General features: G+C 31.4%; 1 protein-coding gene across 1 annotated transcript in view; it reads left to right on the top strand.

Annotated features, from left to right (window-relative positions):
• Window positions 1-11205: 11205 nt before the first annotated feature.
• LOC123704401 (putative fatty acyl-CoA reductase CG5065) overlaps window positions 11206-17975 on the top strand; it is a 28734-nt gene continuing 21964 nt past the window's right edge. The window contains exons 1-3 of the mRNA XM_045652764.1: window positions 11206-11327; window positions 13713-13802; window positions 17257-17512. Coding sequence (XP_045508720.1) covers window positions 13789-13802; window positions 17257-17512 — 270 coding nt within the window. The 5' untranslated portion in view covers window positions 11206-11327; window positions 13713-13788. The remainder of the gene's footprint in view (window positions 11328-13712; window positions 13803-17256; window positions 17513-17975) is intronic.

The raw sequence follows: 17975 nt of genomic DNA on the forward strand, positions 1-17975 counted from the left end.
CGACGACGCCGCTCTACGTGTCTCGTGTGCACTACTGTAGTCTCTACCAAGACAGAAGATGTTGTCGAGTACTTGCATGCGAAGACAGGTTTGAGTCTGCGAGTGGAACGGCTGGAGTCTCACCATAAAGTGAGCTTCAACTCCTTCGTGGTGAGTTTACCGACCGCCAAGCTGAGCATCTACATGGACGAAGGGTTTTGGCCACAGGGAGTTGTGTTTCGCCGCTTCCGCGGACGGATACCGGGCCGTCCAGAATCGCCTCACACGCCGAAGACATAGCGTGTATTAATTTAGTATTTAAGTAGTTTACATATTAAGACCTTTAACTGTAACTACATTTGTTGCCTGAAATAAACAAATAAATAAAAAAAAAAATAATAGCTAAGTAGCATTCTGCTACGCTTGCTATGTTTTTTTTTATTATGTTGGTAATACGAATAATGTATGGTAACATTGGAAAATTGAAAAACCGTTACGGTGCATTTACATCAAACGAGCTCGTTCTAACCCCACTATATCAAATTATTTTTGTATAAACAGGCACGGGAGTAGAGCAATCTTTCATTGTTCTTATTAGTGCTTTTTAAGATTCTATGCAATACTGAACAACACTGAATACGTCTTGTTCGCACAAGATCACGAAAGAATGCTCTTGCTCTAGCTCTAGCTCTATTCGTTTGATGTAAATGCACCGTTAGATCTATGAAAACATAATAGGTAAGTCCGTTTAATTGCAAGAAAATGGTACAATTTTATAGATTAGAATTTTTCAATGGTTTCCAATGTCGCGAGTTTTTGCCATCTTACTGCAAAATATATCTGTATATTATTTTGATGTGACATAAAAAAAAATAACAAAATATGACGAACGAGTCTGTCTACCTAGTTCTTTCATCGTCCCAATCATTGTGACCTTTCTGATTGGATTTCACAAATAGGTAGCCGCGGGACGAACAACCTGTTCTCAGATTTAAGAAGCAATAAAAAAGAAACCATATTTAGCTTCTTTCCAGTAATTGTGACTGACTGGCTGAACCGTCAAGAAGGCTTGTGTACAACATTAAAATATGTAATACGTTTTTGATTAAATCTCTATAAAGTTTTTTTATTTTTTATTTTAAGGCTGTTTTATTTATCTCTTATCACTATAATCAAATTGTAATTTTATTAAACACTTTACTAAGCTCTTCTTATGATAATTTTGCCAATTTAACACAGGCAAAAATTCTTATAAAAATTGACATCTACTTATGTACACGTAGATATATAATAATGTATTTGTAATTTATTGTAATGTAATGTATTTTTACATAGGAATTATTTTTGAATTGATCAATCTTATCTTAGAATCTAATGTTTGCTGACTTCCTTACTTTTGTCAAAATTAATTTATCTTTGTAGAAATTAAAGACTGTTTAGCGGATTCATTAATTTATGTAACCCGATGTATTTCTGAAACTCTAATATAATATTCACGTAAAATCAAACACAATAGTAAAATTAAAAGTTTTTATTTTAACTGATCTAGTAAAGCATATTCATATAATATTATGTTGTAACAAATTACCATACTCCTCCGAAACGGCTGGACCGATTCGCATGAATTTTGCCGGGACAGCTTGTCTCTTATAACCTTTAAACTTCTAATTTAACTTCTACCTACAGGTGAAATGTGATATTTAAAATATGTAGGCAATGTTTGACTTGCCGAGTGGCGCAGTGGCTCGGTGGCCGTGAAAAGCATAATATAATTAAATATAGTGATTCAAAACGGGTTAGTGTTGACACGCTGTTGGGCGCAGTCGTTGCAAAACTATTATTGTGTTACGAAACCGCCATGTTCGGCTGCGGAATGCTCTTACCCAACACTTCACGAATTGTGTTTACCATTAACGATAGTAGATGGCGCTGCTCTGATATGCAATTAATAAATTGGTCTTATATTAATTTTAAAATCATACTAAAATATATTTTAACGTTAATTTTATATACTTATTGAAAATAATAATATAAAACTATTGATAAAATTTTTCTTACTTTCAAGAAGTCGCAAAAGAAGGCGCTATAACCAAATTAAAGTAAACTTTCTCATACAAGAGTCTGAAAGTAGTTGCGCTATTCACCAACAGATGGCGCTTTTATAAATCAATTAAATACTCGTTTGTTACGGAACACACATTATGATGATAGCTGCTGTAATGCTGTTAAATATTCATAAATCATATGGAACACTTTTAAAACCGAATAAAAAACGTACTCAATCAATTCGTTGCTCTAGTTGATTATCGGATTAAGTATGCAGTTGAAACTTCGTAGGTATTTGGTGTCAAAAATAAATAATCAATCAAATTTTGTGATGAATAGAATGAATGTTATTTATCATAATAAGTGAGATTTTATCTCAGCATTCTATTGTAGTTGATCATATAAAGGTACATCATTAGAATGTAGAGCGTAAAGTTTTCATTTATTAATAATTTTCTGAAAGAAAAACTGTTAACTTTTACTACAAAAACAAGTAGGTATAAGGGCCAGCTAGTTAATATAACACTAATATGTATGTATGTTTTAATATGCATATAGATTATATTGTATTCACCATGTATTCACAAATGCTTATTTTTCTATAAATAACTTCATTTAAACCATTTCCCTTGCATATATTGTACAATGTACATATTGTGTGACATAAGGAAAGCGTATGATATTATGTAAACTTGACCCGGTTGTAGATACACACTGACACACAAACTGACATAGAAAATATATTTGATCCAATTTGATCCAATGAGTTACGTCAGTAATCTTTTGAGATTTAGCTTATACAGATATTTAAGCTTTACAGAGGTTTTAATACAGGCTGTAATATCTTATCTTCACTAGGTTCTATAATTTACTAGCTTTATGCCCGCGGCTTCGCCCGCTCTGAAACCTAATAAATTTGAGAACCACTCTATATATTAAAAATAAAAATCCGTTACCTAGTTTTTAAGATTTAAGCATACTTAAGGGACAGAGAAATCGACTTTGTTTTATACTATGTAGGGATTACATTAGACATTGTTCTGCCTGGCTGCTCTATCTCATATGTTTTATATCGGTACAGTAAAAAGAAAATAACAAATCTTTCCAGTTTTGGTATGATATACGATTTAGAACTTCATTTTCGCAAATGTAAATATAAAAAGAATGTTAAATACAGATGTAGAGCAAAATGTTTTTTCTTATTAACAAACTGAGTAAGAAGAAAATATTATGTATTTTTTGGATGTCTTAGTAAATTAAATTTCGATGTATGAATATAATTGAAGATGTATTTCACAACCTGCTGATATTATTATCATACCTACATCGATATACAATGGGCAGATAATCTAAAAGGAACAAAAAAAATATACATAATAATTTAAATTTATATAGCGCCAAAGTTTTTATGAACTTCCAATAATACTTTGGTAATTTACTGTTTATTTTTTTTATTTCCATGCATTAATAATAAATTTGCACTTATAATAAACTAGCTGTGCCCCGCGGTTTTACCCGATTGTTCCGCTCCTTCTGGTCTTTAACTCTTTAGCGTTATGAAATATTTTATTAACCCTAACTTCAAGCAAAATAGTTTTCTTCTAAGACAGTTCGCTCGTGAACTAAGTAGAATTTATTTGTTTCACTTTATTAACTTTCCCTCCTGTCTAGGACTCGCGCTTGACCAATTTTCCAATGACTCTAATTTATTTACTTTAAGTGACTTTTCTAAAAAAAGAAGCAGGAGGCTATAAATTCTCAGCCTCTTATTGTTATTTTCACATAATTGTTCAATTGATCCGCGATTTCTCAATCGGTTATTTTATTTTATTTCTTGTTAACTATTAAAATTATAGCATCATCCTCTATTACATAAAGAGATGACTGTGCAAAATCTTAAAATTACTTATTATGTTTTTAATATATAAAAAATAATCCCTGCTGCCCTCGGTTACCCGTTACGGGTAACCGGTTAACCCGTAACCCGTTACGGGTTAAACTCAAACTCAAACATTCATTTATTCAATTAGACTACTATTTAGTAGCACTTTCGAATCGTCATTACATAAGTATTTTTTTTAACATTTACCACCGATTCGGAAAGCAGTATCTATGGAGAAGAATCGGCAAGAAACTCCATAGTTGCTCTTTTAAAATCATGTCAATATTACATAATATGTAACTAATATAATTCTTATTGTGATGTGTTCGTTATTATCTGGGGAAGGATCTTATTACTCCAGAATTAATTTCCGCCTAAAATTAAGAAAATGCGGAAACATAACGGCCATAAACTTCAGGGGTTTGACAATTTTCGCGAAGACAGGACAATGTCTGCGGGGTCAGCTAGTGAAAGAGAAAGCATGAAATTCGTAATTTTACTTTGAAATTCATCAGTCACCTCATGGACCATGTTTAGTAAAATTAACATTCAGCCCCCGTACCATGAGGTCTTGAAGCATTATTATTTCCAGAGTGGAAAATGATATTATAGAAAGCAGAAAAAAAAGATTTATTTTAATGACAATCCACACAGGAAAAAAAGAAAATAATAAAATTAAAATAATATTTGTAGTGTAAAGAAAACAGAAAAGATTCAAGATAACTGTAAGCTGTATGCCATTGTAGTAGTAATTGCACAGAACTATAGTAATTGTACACATTTTGTTGGGTTGCGATCTGTTCGCGAAATTGATGTAGCGCCTATGGACCCGGCAAGATCGTGGCCTGTAATGTGTATTTAATTTAAATAAATAATTTTTTAAATTAATATAGCTCGTCTAGCGCCATCCCATTCCCACAGTGTAGACATCATGGTAACCTCACTGAGACACTCTGCAAAGCGCCATCCATTGTTATACTTTGAGATTTAGAACATGTTGTATGCTCTATTCGTAAGATTGCTTCTGTGTGAAGCTTTTAAAGCTTTTTATCGTTTTTCAATTTGTGCGTGTGTGTGTGCGTGTGTGCGTATGTAAACATTGTGACGTCACTCTAATGTTACGAGGAGGAAACGAGGCGGTCAGTGAAAGTGGACGTGCTTCATTGCTCGCTAGTGATGGGATGAGTCGATATATCGATATCGATACTTAGTGCGAAAACGTGGAACTTATATCTATACTGAATAATTATTATGTGATTTAAAAATCCATATTATAATACGTAGTTTTGATCATATTATATGTACCTAATTGTAAAGTTACTTGGCTAAAGAACATTCTTTAAAATAGTTAGTGATAACTGATAAGTAAATATGTAAGAGCATTCAAAAAATATTAAATAATACAATTTTTGACGATATCTTACTTTATTTTATCTTTATGTACTAAATTTAACATAAATAACATCGTTTATATGTATATAAATATAAGCGTCGCTTTGTTCAACTGTCTCGAATTAAATTGAAATAAAACATTGAGCTTAAAACTAATTTTTTGAATGCATTATATCTATGTATAATTCAGTTTGTCTCTTCAAAAAAATGTATTTAAAAAGTAGCATCGAAACATCGACAACATTTCATAAACTGCGCACACCCCTAGCCGACCGGTTAGTAAGTAGGCAAGTTACGTCACTACGAGCCATCGCGACCATTCATCCTTATTTCGGTAGAAATTATTTGGATCACACATGACGAAACTGACCTAGTGTTGCCACACGTGCTTGTTTCGCTTTGACAATATGGCGGCTAGGGGTGCTACAGGGTTGCCAGTTAGTGAAAAGAGTTTGTTTCATTGGACGCGCATATCTTATACTGTACAAACTGAAACAAATATCATATTTTGTAGAGGAAAGCCCCTATGTAAAATATAACATCACGTTATGACTTAGCGTTTATAATAGGATATTAATCTTCCTTTTTGCTTTCAGGATTGTTATGTGTCTTGACATTCTCTACCCGAGTATTTTGGAGATATCAATCGATCGCAGAAAATCACTTGCAAACTAACGAACTTGTTAGATTCACAATGTCTGACATTAATTGGCGTAAAATATTTTTCAGCAAACGTAAAGAGAGAGCAAACTATGTTAACAGTTTTTTTCGCATAGCCGGTAGAAACATCATAGAATGATTTTATTTATGCAATTGCTATGAAAATAAAAGAAAAAATATAAGAGAAATTGCAACCAGTAATAAACATTATAATAACATTTTAAATCATAAGAAATCATATAAAATACGATTAGTTTAACTTGAGCATAAAATGATATCTGGAAATCCCAAACTAAACTTTATGCAAAGCTTTAACTTATTACGTAAGTTGATAAAGTGCTCTCGTTCTCACTTATAGACATATTACAAGCTACGTAAATATACGACATTATTTCCAAATAAATCATATTTTTATAGTAAACTAGCGGTCCGCCCCGGCTTCGCCCGTGGTACATATTAACGTTTTCTCTACATAAGAACCATCCTCGTACTTCAAGGAATATAATAAAAAAAGAATTATCGAAATCGGTTCAGCCGTTCTCGAGTTATGGAATTACAACGAAAAGTGGCATTGATTTTTATATATTAGATTACAAGCTACGTAAATATACGACATTATTTCCAAATAAATCATATTTTTATAGTAAACTAGCGGTCCGCCCCGGCTTCGCCCGTGGTACATATTAACGTTTTCTCTACATAAGAACCATCCTCGTACTTCAAGGAATATAATAAAAAAAGAATTATCGAAATCGGTTCAGCCGTTCTCGAGTTATGGAATTACAACGAAAAGTGGCATTGATTTTTATATATTAGATGATAAATCCACAAAGGCTTGATTTTTATATAATTGATATGAATGGCCCGGTCAGAAAAGACATTCAAACATGGTACCTAAATAGGTCGTAAAATTCCGTCTGTAACAATTTTCAGACTAATGGGAAAATATGAAAAGACCATCAATCTATTATTTTTGTATTTTTCTTTCAGTCTCGCTAGCTTGCACCAATATTTTGGTTAAAACTCAAAATTCAGAATGGCACTATATGTAAAGAAAAAGACTTCAACGTCTATTTTTTCTATGTAGTTTCACATGAATTACAAAATATTTAAACATTTCACAAAAATTGTGGTAGAATCATAAATGGCTAAAAATGTTCTATGAAACCTAAAACATGACTTGCATTTTTATCTCCATTGAAGATATTATTACAAGACCTACTTACATCGCATTATATTTTGTTCGTGACAAAATATATTGTTTGTTTAACACGAAGACATTATGTGCAATATTTCGACATTATAGGCAGTTTATATTTTTTATTTTTGTTTGTTTATGATTATTTTACGCTGAAACTAAGCTACGTGACCCTTACCGCCGAAATTGATTTTGTTTTCAATTCGATTAGAATTTTTAGTAAACCTCCATCTTGAATTTTTGCAACAAATTCGAGTTTTATATCCAGATCAAATGATAATATAATCGATTTGGATTGAAATTTCGATCGACATTAATTTAATTTTGAATCGCACCACGATGCAGATGGTGCGCTGTCGGCAGTAGCCAGTAAGTACGAATGGATTTGATGATGTACGTACTTGGCAGATACGCAGCTAAGAGCTTATGTACCAGAATAACGCATAAAATTTAGGTAATAGCTATATAGATTTTTGAGAAGATATTTCATAAGAAATTGGCAATGTAGAGCATCAAATAAAAATACATATTATACATCTTTCAACTTGATATCCTGTACCTAATAATTCAAGTTTGAATTTATGTTCTAAACTCTCGTTTTCTCTCCATAAGGACCATCTTCGTACTTCAAGGCATATTTTAAAAAAAGAATTAACGAAATGGGTTCAGCCGTTCTCAAATTTTAGCATCACATTAGGCGATTCATTTTTATTATAATATAGAGATTGTATAGATTTCAGATGACGTCCGTTACCATCTTTGTGCTGTGGCCTGTCAAAATCCAGCCTACCATACAGGGCATACGATTAACTGCAAACAACTGGTAACTATTGTTATCCAAGAACACACGTAACAATAATCAATATTACAAGCTCGTAACAGTCTCCTAATATGTAACAATTAAGTTGTATATCATTTCAATTGATGTTTAACTGTTTGTTTATTACTAATACTTATATAATTATATACATAGTATATAATTATATACACGAGGTGAGGGGGTTTACTGATTCACACAAAACTTTTGAAATTTAGTATCTCTTCATGATAGAGATTAGAATTCAAAAAAGTTGAGAGAAATTGAAAATCAATTTCATAATGTTGCTTAAAAACTACAAAACAATTCCTTGGCATCATTAGATATTATTATTATGTAAGAAACTAGAAAAGTTAAATTAAAATAATACGAAAAGAATATCCTACTAATATTATAAATGCGAAAGTTTGTGAGGATAGATTTATGTGTATGTATGTAGGTACTATGTTTGTTAATCTTTCACGCAAATACTACTGAATCGATTACAATGAAATTTAGCACACATATAGAGAGTAACTTGGATAAACACATAGGATAGGTTTTTTTCCGGAAATCCCACGGGAACGGCAACTATGCGGGATTTTCTTTGAAAACGCGGGCGAAGCCGCGGGCGCATAGCTAGTAAAGTAATATGTAAAAATAAGTCTAGAGTAAACAAAACCATTTGGTTTTAGTTTGAGTTTGGAAAAACATATCTCTATCATCTCTATGATATATTTTTATGTGTTATGTGAATCTTACAGTAAAGCGAGGATCTAAATCTATATTATAGATTGTGGCTACAAAACCATCTTGACAATATAATTGCTACTGCCCACTGCTGGGACTCGCACGTGTGGTTCGCGCACATAGCTAGATTTTCCTCCACCTTCATGTGAGATACATCGAAAAGTCAACTTTGTGCTCGCTTGTCTCCATGATGTCTTAAAGCAATATTATTTCCTATGGAAATATGACAGCGCTCTAGTGTGGCTCTAGAGCCATCATTTTACCACAATTCATGTCTAATTGTGAATAATTTTATAAATATGCATGCAATTTGTTTTCGCATGTTCGTATTAAATAATACAAACCTTAACATGATTAATTGTTAAGCCATTTTATTAAATGGATATAATTTAAATCTATAAAACTTAAATGCGTCGAATAATTCAGTATAATAATCATTTAACACTGATTCTGGCTAATTACAGAACATTTATCTTTTTATATCTGTTGTTATATAAAGCTGTAATTAACAACGTTAAATATAATTTAAATATGGTTTTATTGTTCGATGATGATATTATGCCAATATTATTTTAAGTGTTATTTTACACGTATTTGTTACAACGCGTAATTATGTTAGACCTATCTGTTAATTATTACGTTTATACTTAAAAGGAAAAATAAGTAAGTCTATTATTTACAGATTTAGAGTAAATATTTGTAAAAGTTGCAGAAAGCTTTTTTGTCAGCTGCAAAAGTTACTTTCCGAAAACTTATTGCAGGTAGATATAGCGCCTATTTCTTGTGTGTATTTCTTTATAAATAAATGAATTAATGTATTGTGTTTTGATTCTTTTTGTTCCTTATAATATCTAAATTAAAATAGAAAAAAAAAACAGCGTGTTATTATATACATATTAGGTATTTAAGCCATCTATAAGTTGCGAGGGATGTGGGAGAAATTGAAAATATATCGATTCCAAAATAGCAATAGCAAAATCAAGTATTTCTATAATAGCTCATGTGTAATTCTGATGTATAACCTATAAAGTTTCATCCAAATCCGTTCAGTACTTTTTGAGCCAATCCGTTACAAACGACGACATTAGTACCAAATGATAGCGCAAGTTAGGTAAAATGTAGCACAGTATAATACGGGGTAGTGGTACGGGTAACGGGGTAAAGCACACACAAAACCAGACTATTTATTGTATTATTATGATCCCTTTCGCATTTATAATTATTATTGGTAATCAAAAGTGTGCTGTTTGTCGCTCTATCACATCGCGCGTCGCAACGGTACGGTCTTCATGGTATGTTTTTGTTCCTGGATAGGAACAAAAACATACCAGGATTATAGTCTGGAGGATGAAGAGACAGATAGACTACTAAGTATTGTAATATTCCTCTATAAACGCGCAAACTGCATGCGGAAGTCTAAAGTAAATAAATTTTCAAGTCTAAGTGTGATGCTCAAAATTGAGATTTTTCCTTATTTTTTTAGGATTTTCCTTATTATGATACAAATGTAACCCCGGACATGGTAACGCTGCGGACGTCCGAGCTGTAACGTTACGGCACGTCACGGCACGTCACGGTGCGTTGTGGACACGTGGGCGACGGGTGGAACGGGAACGGCGCGTTTTGTGAAGATATTGTAACTGATTGTAAATTGTAGTGTATTTTTTTAAATATATTTTCTAAATTGTATTTAGTACTATTAAATTATCAAATATATAATATGGGTTTCATTTGCTAAACTCTTATGTGTAGGTACATGGCATTGAATATCTATAATATTAAATTTTATAGTTTTAACTTTATGAATGCACGTTTACAAAGTACATACTTTGACGAAAGACTTAATATTACAAACGATGTTCATTACATAGATAAACACACATAGATCATAAATCCACTTTTTCACCTTATATTTATTCTTATATTTCTATCAATTTTTATGTTCTTCATAATTTAAAAATAAAGCTTATCGTAACCTACTTAATATGTTTGCATATAGAACAAATTCCCTACATATAGTATGTACTATAAACTAGACTATAAAAACTAGAGCTATGTGATACTAGGTATAATAAGCTATGCGATGTTATAAGCACTATAAGTGTATAAAAATCATTTTTTAAGAGCTCACTACACTCTTCATCTCTTCTACCATTACCTATTTCAAGGTTTAGTTTTTGCAATTTACTCATATCTGTTGAATTGAATAGGAAAATAAATTAATGTTCATTTGAATCCGAACAGCATACTACGCAAATACATAGTGTACCGTGCGTATACATATAATATTTTACTTGTGATTGGCCCAGTGCCCTAAACCAGACCGATAGTTACCAAGACTAGAAGCCTACAAGACTCTACCTACATTATCTCTATAAAAAATCAATTAGAACTTATAATTTCCATTACAAAAACACACAGTTTTTCTCAGCGCATCCGCTCACAACATCCGCCCGTGTGTTTCCACATTATTACCGAAGCAATTACGTGATCAGCGTGCGTTAGTGAAAGCTGTGTGTCGGCGCGCGCCGAACGCCTCGCTGCAAAATGGTTTCATTGTATTTTTGAATTTAATAATTTTTTAAACGTCGCGTGTGCGCTTGATTCGTTTCCCAGTATTTTCTGTAAGTATTGTATATGTGTGTAATTTTACGTGTAAAATTAATTTAAGTTGGTTAATGTGATTTTTTAATTGAAATAAAATAATGGATTAATTTCGGTAAAATAAGGTCACGTAAAATTGTTTTAAAAGTGTTAAATTGACAGTTAAAATCTGGTAATCATAGTATAATTTATAATAAAATTACGTATTAGCAGTTAAGTTATAACTAATTTACAGTAGCTAACTATATTATCCATACGAGAGTTCTGTAATTAATTTAAACCTAAATAAATTTACATATAATATACCTACGTTATATTACAAAATAATAATGTTTTGTTACATATTTTCATAATAATATAATAATTGTAGAGACTCTCAACTCTTCAATAAAACTTTTGATAAAAGTTCCCAAAGGAAATTATCGAAATGCCAACATCAAATAAAATAACGCTACATAATGATATATGTGTGAGAGAAATTCATTAATATTATATCCTTACAAAGCTCCGGCATTTAAAGGATGAAGTTTAATATATATTTGTGAAAATTTCACGGTTTCAGAAAAAGCTTCCCACTATATCTTTTAAAAACGCATTACGCAGAACTATCATATTATTATTTTTTAGTATAATATAAAAATTAAAATAATATAGCTAACTACTATGTTTTACCACCCAGAATAATTGTAAAACATAAAATGGACAAATAAATTTATTTCATTTCATTTCATATTCATTTCATTTTAGAAGTCACGAACATTTAAAAATTCAATAATTCAAGTCTTTGGCTCTTTATAAGATTGAGCTTAGGTGAAACTTTTGGCTTAACTTTTTAGTAGCTCTTACTCATGAATTTCAAAATAGATTCACAGTCGCAAAAAACATTTCTAACAAAACGTATAGTAACATTTATATACTTAATTACATTAATTTTAATATTTTGTGGTTAATCGCAAAAATATTATTTCAGCTTGACCTTTTCCTTTCAATTGTATTAAGTAGTAACATAATAATATTAGATGACGTTTGCATCAACAAATTTTACACAAATAAACTTGTTTTCTTCCCCGGTTTTCTCCCATTATCACAAATTACATATACATAAATAGAAATAGCTTATGTTCAAACTATATGTATATATGTGTAAGAAACAGCTCGCTTATGGAAGGATATACATACAAACAAACACTTTCATGTTCTTTCGTCAGGATTCATTATTAACATTGTTATGTAAAATTTCCATAAAAATGGAAAAATTAAGATTATAAATTTATAAAGAATAGATAAAAATAAATAACGGTTTGGCGCAAAAGGAGTAAAGTACGAGTCCCGTCTCATGAACGATTTTTTTTAGCATTTGAATTCCATAAAAATAAATATATCAAATACAAAATTACGATTGTATTGAAAACTTCTACTGCTCTACATATTCTAATTGGAATTCTTGCACTTACTTAATTTTGTTATCAACAATTTCCAATAATACCAACGAAATTTATCAAAGGTTAAAGAATTCTATTATATAATTCATATAAATAATTAAAGTATAATTAATAATTTATTTAGATATGCTTATAAACAAGGGTCATAATTTCCAACATGCGTGCAACATTGAATACGCAACACACGGACACGATTGAAGTTTTTTTACTATTTATTACATTTATCGTGAACTACCAGTATAGTATTATTAATAGTATTGTATTATATTATCTGTCATGTGGTAGAGATTAAAAGATAGAAACGAAAACAAGTTCTAGATTTATTATTTTGAAATTCCTTGGAGCGTTGAAAGCTCGTTGAAGGCATGAAAGTTTATCTAAAGTGATTCTTACGCATGGATCTGTGTGCTTATTATATAGGTATCCGATAAATAGAAGATTTATCGAAATCGGTCCAGCCGTTCAGTTCGTAAAATAGAAACTCATTATTATTTATAGAGAAGATTTAAAATGTATGTGTGGTTAATAAATAATAGCCAAACCCTATAATATACAAAGTTTGGCTTTAACCTCTCTTAATCAATAACTGCATCTCTAACTATAGAGTAGTAGACTAGGTATGGAGTGAAGTTTTCACTACAGGCTCAAAACATTTACACAGTTTTGGTATTACAAATGTATGACATACACTATGCTACTATACGTACTATATTCATCAGGGAATAGGATCGATATAAGTATGTAGTACCAAGAAATCTATATTTTTGAAAGACAGTTGTTTTAGTTAGATACTATAATTTTACTTACTCAAGAACTGCTGAACAGATTTTAATAATTTTTGGGATAAAAAAAATAGGATTAGGAAGGTTAGAGTAAAAATGAAAGGCGATATATCAGTTAAGAACAATTTTATTGGAATAAACGTAAGTTTAAGGTAAATATTACGATATGTTCGTTTTGCAGATCATAATATTGTGGAAGCAGTCTCGCACCGGCCGATTACAATAAAACAACTACCTGGAACATAAACAACGACAACATGGATCTCTTAGAGTAAGTATTTCATTTTACTAATAATTAACGATCTATAACTATGTCATATAATTGATATTGAGTTCTTAAATCTTAGGAAATATACAGGAAATATACTATTGGTATACCTTCTAAGCGCGAAAGGACTTGTAGTTTTGCATATTATACTGATCACGTAAAAAATACTTAAACAACAAAATTGCGTTGCGTTTGCATATACCGCTTCTCTAATGTGAGCATTTTGTCTATGAAAAAATAATCTTAAACGATAGCTCACGTGCTGGTGGCAAAGTTGGGCGGGTTGTTATGGGTATACATATAGAGTTTGAAGAATTCATCTATTTGACAAAAAAACGCGTCTGGAATTTTATAAGTATTTTTTACGTGCTCAGCGTATGCAAGACTATAACGTCCTTTGAGCTTAATATACCAACAGTGGGACACCCTGTAGAACCATAGAACAACGTTTTACTGTGGAGAGACTGCATTATGAATACGCCATATAGGCTTACAGATAGTTATAATAGTTTCTATTAGAGATGCGCCGAATAGTGGTTTCACCGAATAACCGAATACCGAATACTATTCGGTTAGAACCTTACCGAACCGAATATTCGGCCGAATTATTCGGTTCAATGTTTTGACGTGTTTTGATGCGTAAACCGGTTCTAATGGGTCGCAAGTAGCTGCCGGCTCGGTGGCAAGCGAGCCTTACCTCACCGCCCGCCACCCGCGTATATCGCCCGCGCACTCCGTGCCGTCTCAGTTGTGTTGAAACTTCGCACAAAATATTAAAATTTTTAAATTGTTTAAAAATTTTATATTTTTACTTTAAGTTAGTGTTTGCAATATGAGCGGACGTAATGTCATTTTCTATTGGGACTAAAAGCATTGTCTTCAGACTTCAGGATTTAAAGTATTATAAATATTAAATACTGACTAAGTTCTAATAATAAACATGATTAAATTATGTTGATGTAAATTTACAAAATAAACGTTGGTTTGAAATGTAATGATCGTTTTATTTTATACAGGGTGTAATCGTTAAGTGTGCACACTGCACAGTCGATTATTCCATAACTATTACAGATATCAAAAAACTTTTAAATACGATGGTACAGTGGAATACAATGGTATTCCAAATCGAGGATGTCGTCTCGAACATTGTATGGTAGGTACAATGTATGGGAGCGTTTCATGTAACATTTTCTCGTTTTATTTAAAAAAAAATATTATTGTCATTTTACTCATTAGGTATAGTACTTTCAATATCAGTTTAAGGTTTTTTGATATCTGTTATAGTTACGGAACAATCTCCTGTGCACACTTAACGATTACACCCTGTATACCTTAGGTTCAAACATTATTCATAGGATTTCTTTGACTTGTGTATAGTATGACATAAATCATTCATAATATGAAGTTATTTATTTAGTTCTATAGCCAAGAAAGTAGAAATACTCATACCGAATATATTCGGCACCTAAACCGAATAATTCGGCCGAATACGAATAGTGAAAATGATGCCGAATATGCCGAATACCGAATATGTATTCGGTATTCGGCGCATCCCTAGTTTCTATAGATATCATGATAGATTAGTACAATACTTCAAGGTAGTTTTTATAATATATTTTATTAAACCATTTCTTAAATAAATAATAGTAGAATGAATTTTGTAGAATTCGTAAGGACTAAAAAAGTCCTGCAAAACTAGTCTCTACTGTGTTTCTTTTTCTTGTATTTTTAAAGCTTTACAATAAGTAAGCAATATAAATATAATAATGAGTAGGGAATAGAGATAGGCTTCTATTTTTACGCTTTCAGTTTAGTTAAAATTAAATGTAAACTTATAGTAGAGTAGCTCATGTAGTTTTAACTAGAAAGTTTTCCGGTAAAAATGGGTGATGTTATATAGTGTCTGGCATGGAACTTTTCTACAATATTTTTCAATATGACTGCGCGAGCGGAAGAGATAAGTGATTGCAAAGTGAATTTCAGAAAGCTTTTTCGCATTAAAAATCTTTAAAATCACGAGTTTTCTCCATTTTCACAATTCACAATTAACTTCCAGAAAACTGTCTACGTATTTTTTTTTAACTAAGTGGATGTACCTACTGTTAGTACAAGAGTCTAACGGTGAATCATGCAAGTACATATTGCATTATAGTTGAAACTTGCGGCCTATTTTTATAGGCAACCCTTCGCTTATTATCAATAATTGGATGCCTACTTACCAAGATACATAGGCACATATCAACAATAATTTTGTTACTTAAAATTTAATCAAAGATAACAATCGAATACCAATGCTAAACTTACATATATACGAAAGTTTGTATAATTATTTGTTTAACTAAATTACGCCAAAATTACTGAACGGATTTAGATGAAATTAGTCCAATGTTGGTATGTCATAGATATAAAATGTAAAGCTAAGTAAAATAAAGGTTATTTTCAAGCACTGCAATTTAGCGATAGAAATTATTTATTGAATATCGTTATAATATTATGCTCTATTAGATAAAGAGCGCCAATAAACACTTAACATAACAGTCGATATTTCTTAACATATAGTAATAACTGAACTTATACAAACTTCGTAATCGCCAAGTTGCGCAAATTGCTTTTACTTGTTATTTATAACGGAACGTCGCGGATTTACCAATAAATTACAAATAATTATTCAAGTGAAAACTTACTGAATCGAATACCTAGTTTCCTATCATCCTACCTAGATAACGATATGAACCAGGTATATTATTCATGTAAGAATAATAAATTTCATGTAAGACGTGCCCCACGGTTTCACTTGTGAACAAAATTTAGCCGCTGATTTTAGTAAAAAAGAGCATTTCTTGACATGCTTTTCCTTATTAACATTCAAAATTTTATGATGATCGGGAAATTATTTGAGGCACTAAGAGTATTTTAAATTATTATACACATACAAAGACTTGCGCATTTCAAATTTTTATATAAATTACACTAAACTTGTGTAGTTTTATGATATGTTAAAGTAACTAGTAACTATCTACTTCTACTAAAGTCTAAACAAATACATAGGTACCTACAAAAATATAAATACTATGTTAAGTTCATTGATTATTTCATTACGTAGTTAATTCACATATCAATTAAAACCTTATGTAATTTATTGTCCGACTTACAAGTTAGGTAGGTACATTATACATATTCACTAAAAAGTTAATTCTACTTCTACCTGTAAAATGGACATAAATAACAAGACGCACAATCAAGCTCAAAAGTTGTCCGGAGCAAAACTCTGTTTACGCGTATATTAGGCAGAGTTTTCTAATGCGCAACAATTTGAACATTACAGCTACGAAATAAGGTGTGAATTTAAATGTTGGTTAAAAAATTTCAATTCACCTTCGCACATTTTTTAACGACAGGGGATTTTGAGTCTAATTGTTTATACTACATTAATACTGCTAACAACCAAATCCCTTAGCAAAACTATCGAAATGGACAACGGCAACGACCCAAGCATACCGGATCTCAACCAGGAAGTGGTGGAAGCGGAGGGCATAGCGGACTTCTTCGCCAACAGCGTGGTGTTCGTGACCGGCGGCACCGGCTTCGTGGGCAAGGCGCTGCTGGAGAAGCTGCTGCGGAGCTGCCCCGGGATAGACACCATCTACGTGCTCATGCGGCCCAAGAGGGGGCTCTCCGTCGAACAGAGATATAAGGAGCTGCTCAAGAATCAGGTATAGTATGAAAGAAAGTACATATTAATTACCTAAAAAAAAAATTGAATAGAAATATTATTTTATGATGCAAACGGAAGAAGCGTTATGCACGAAACATGTTTGAAACTGTGTAGATTTTTAGGATTGTTCGGTTACTAATGTTCGTCTATTCGTGTTTTTTATAATATGAAACTTAAAAGTTAGAACAGAGTTTGAATAAAATGTTCTCTAGCAAGACTCTCTCTTTCATGAATCTTAAAATTAATTACATACTTAGTTCTTTTGATTTAAATAACTCATTATTGTGTTATAATAATTCTTCTATTCTTTATATTTTTTATTACATTTATTTATAATTAGAAAGTACTATGTCTTCTGCCACATTATTATAAGGATGATAAGCCATAGACTACACTCGATGCTGTATAAATATTACCATTTGCCATATGACTATGACAGATGTAGGTACGTTAAACATAGG

Source organism: Colias croceus, chromosome 29, assembly GCF_905220415.1.
Source record: "Colias croceus chromosome 29, ilColCroc2.1".
NCBI lineage: Eukaryota > Metazoa > Arthropoda > Insecta > Lepidoptera > Pieridae > Colias > Colias croceus.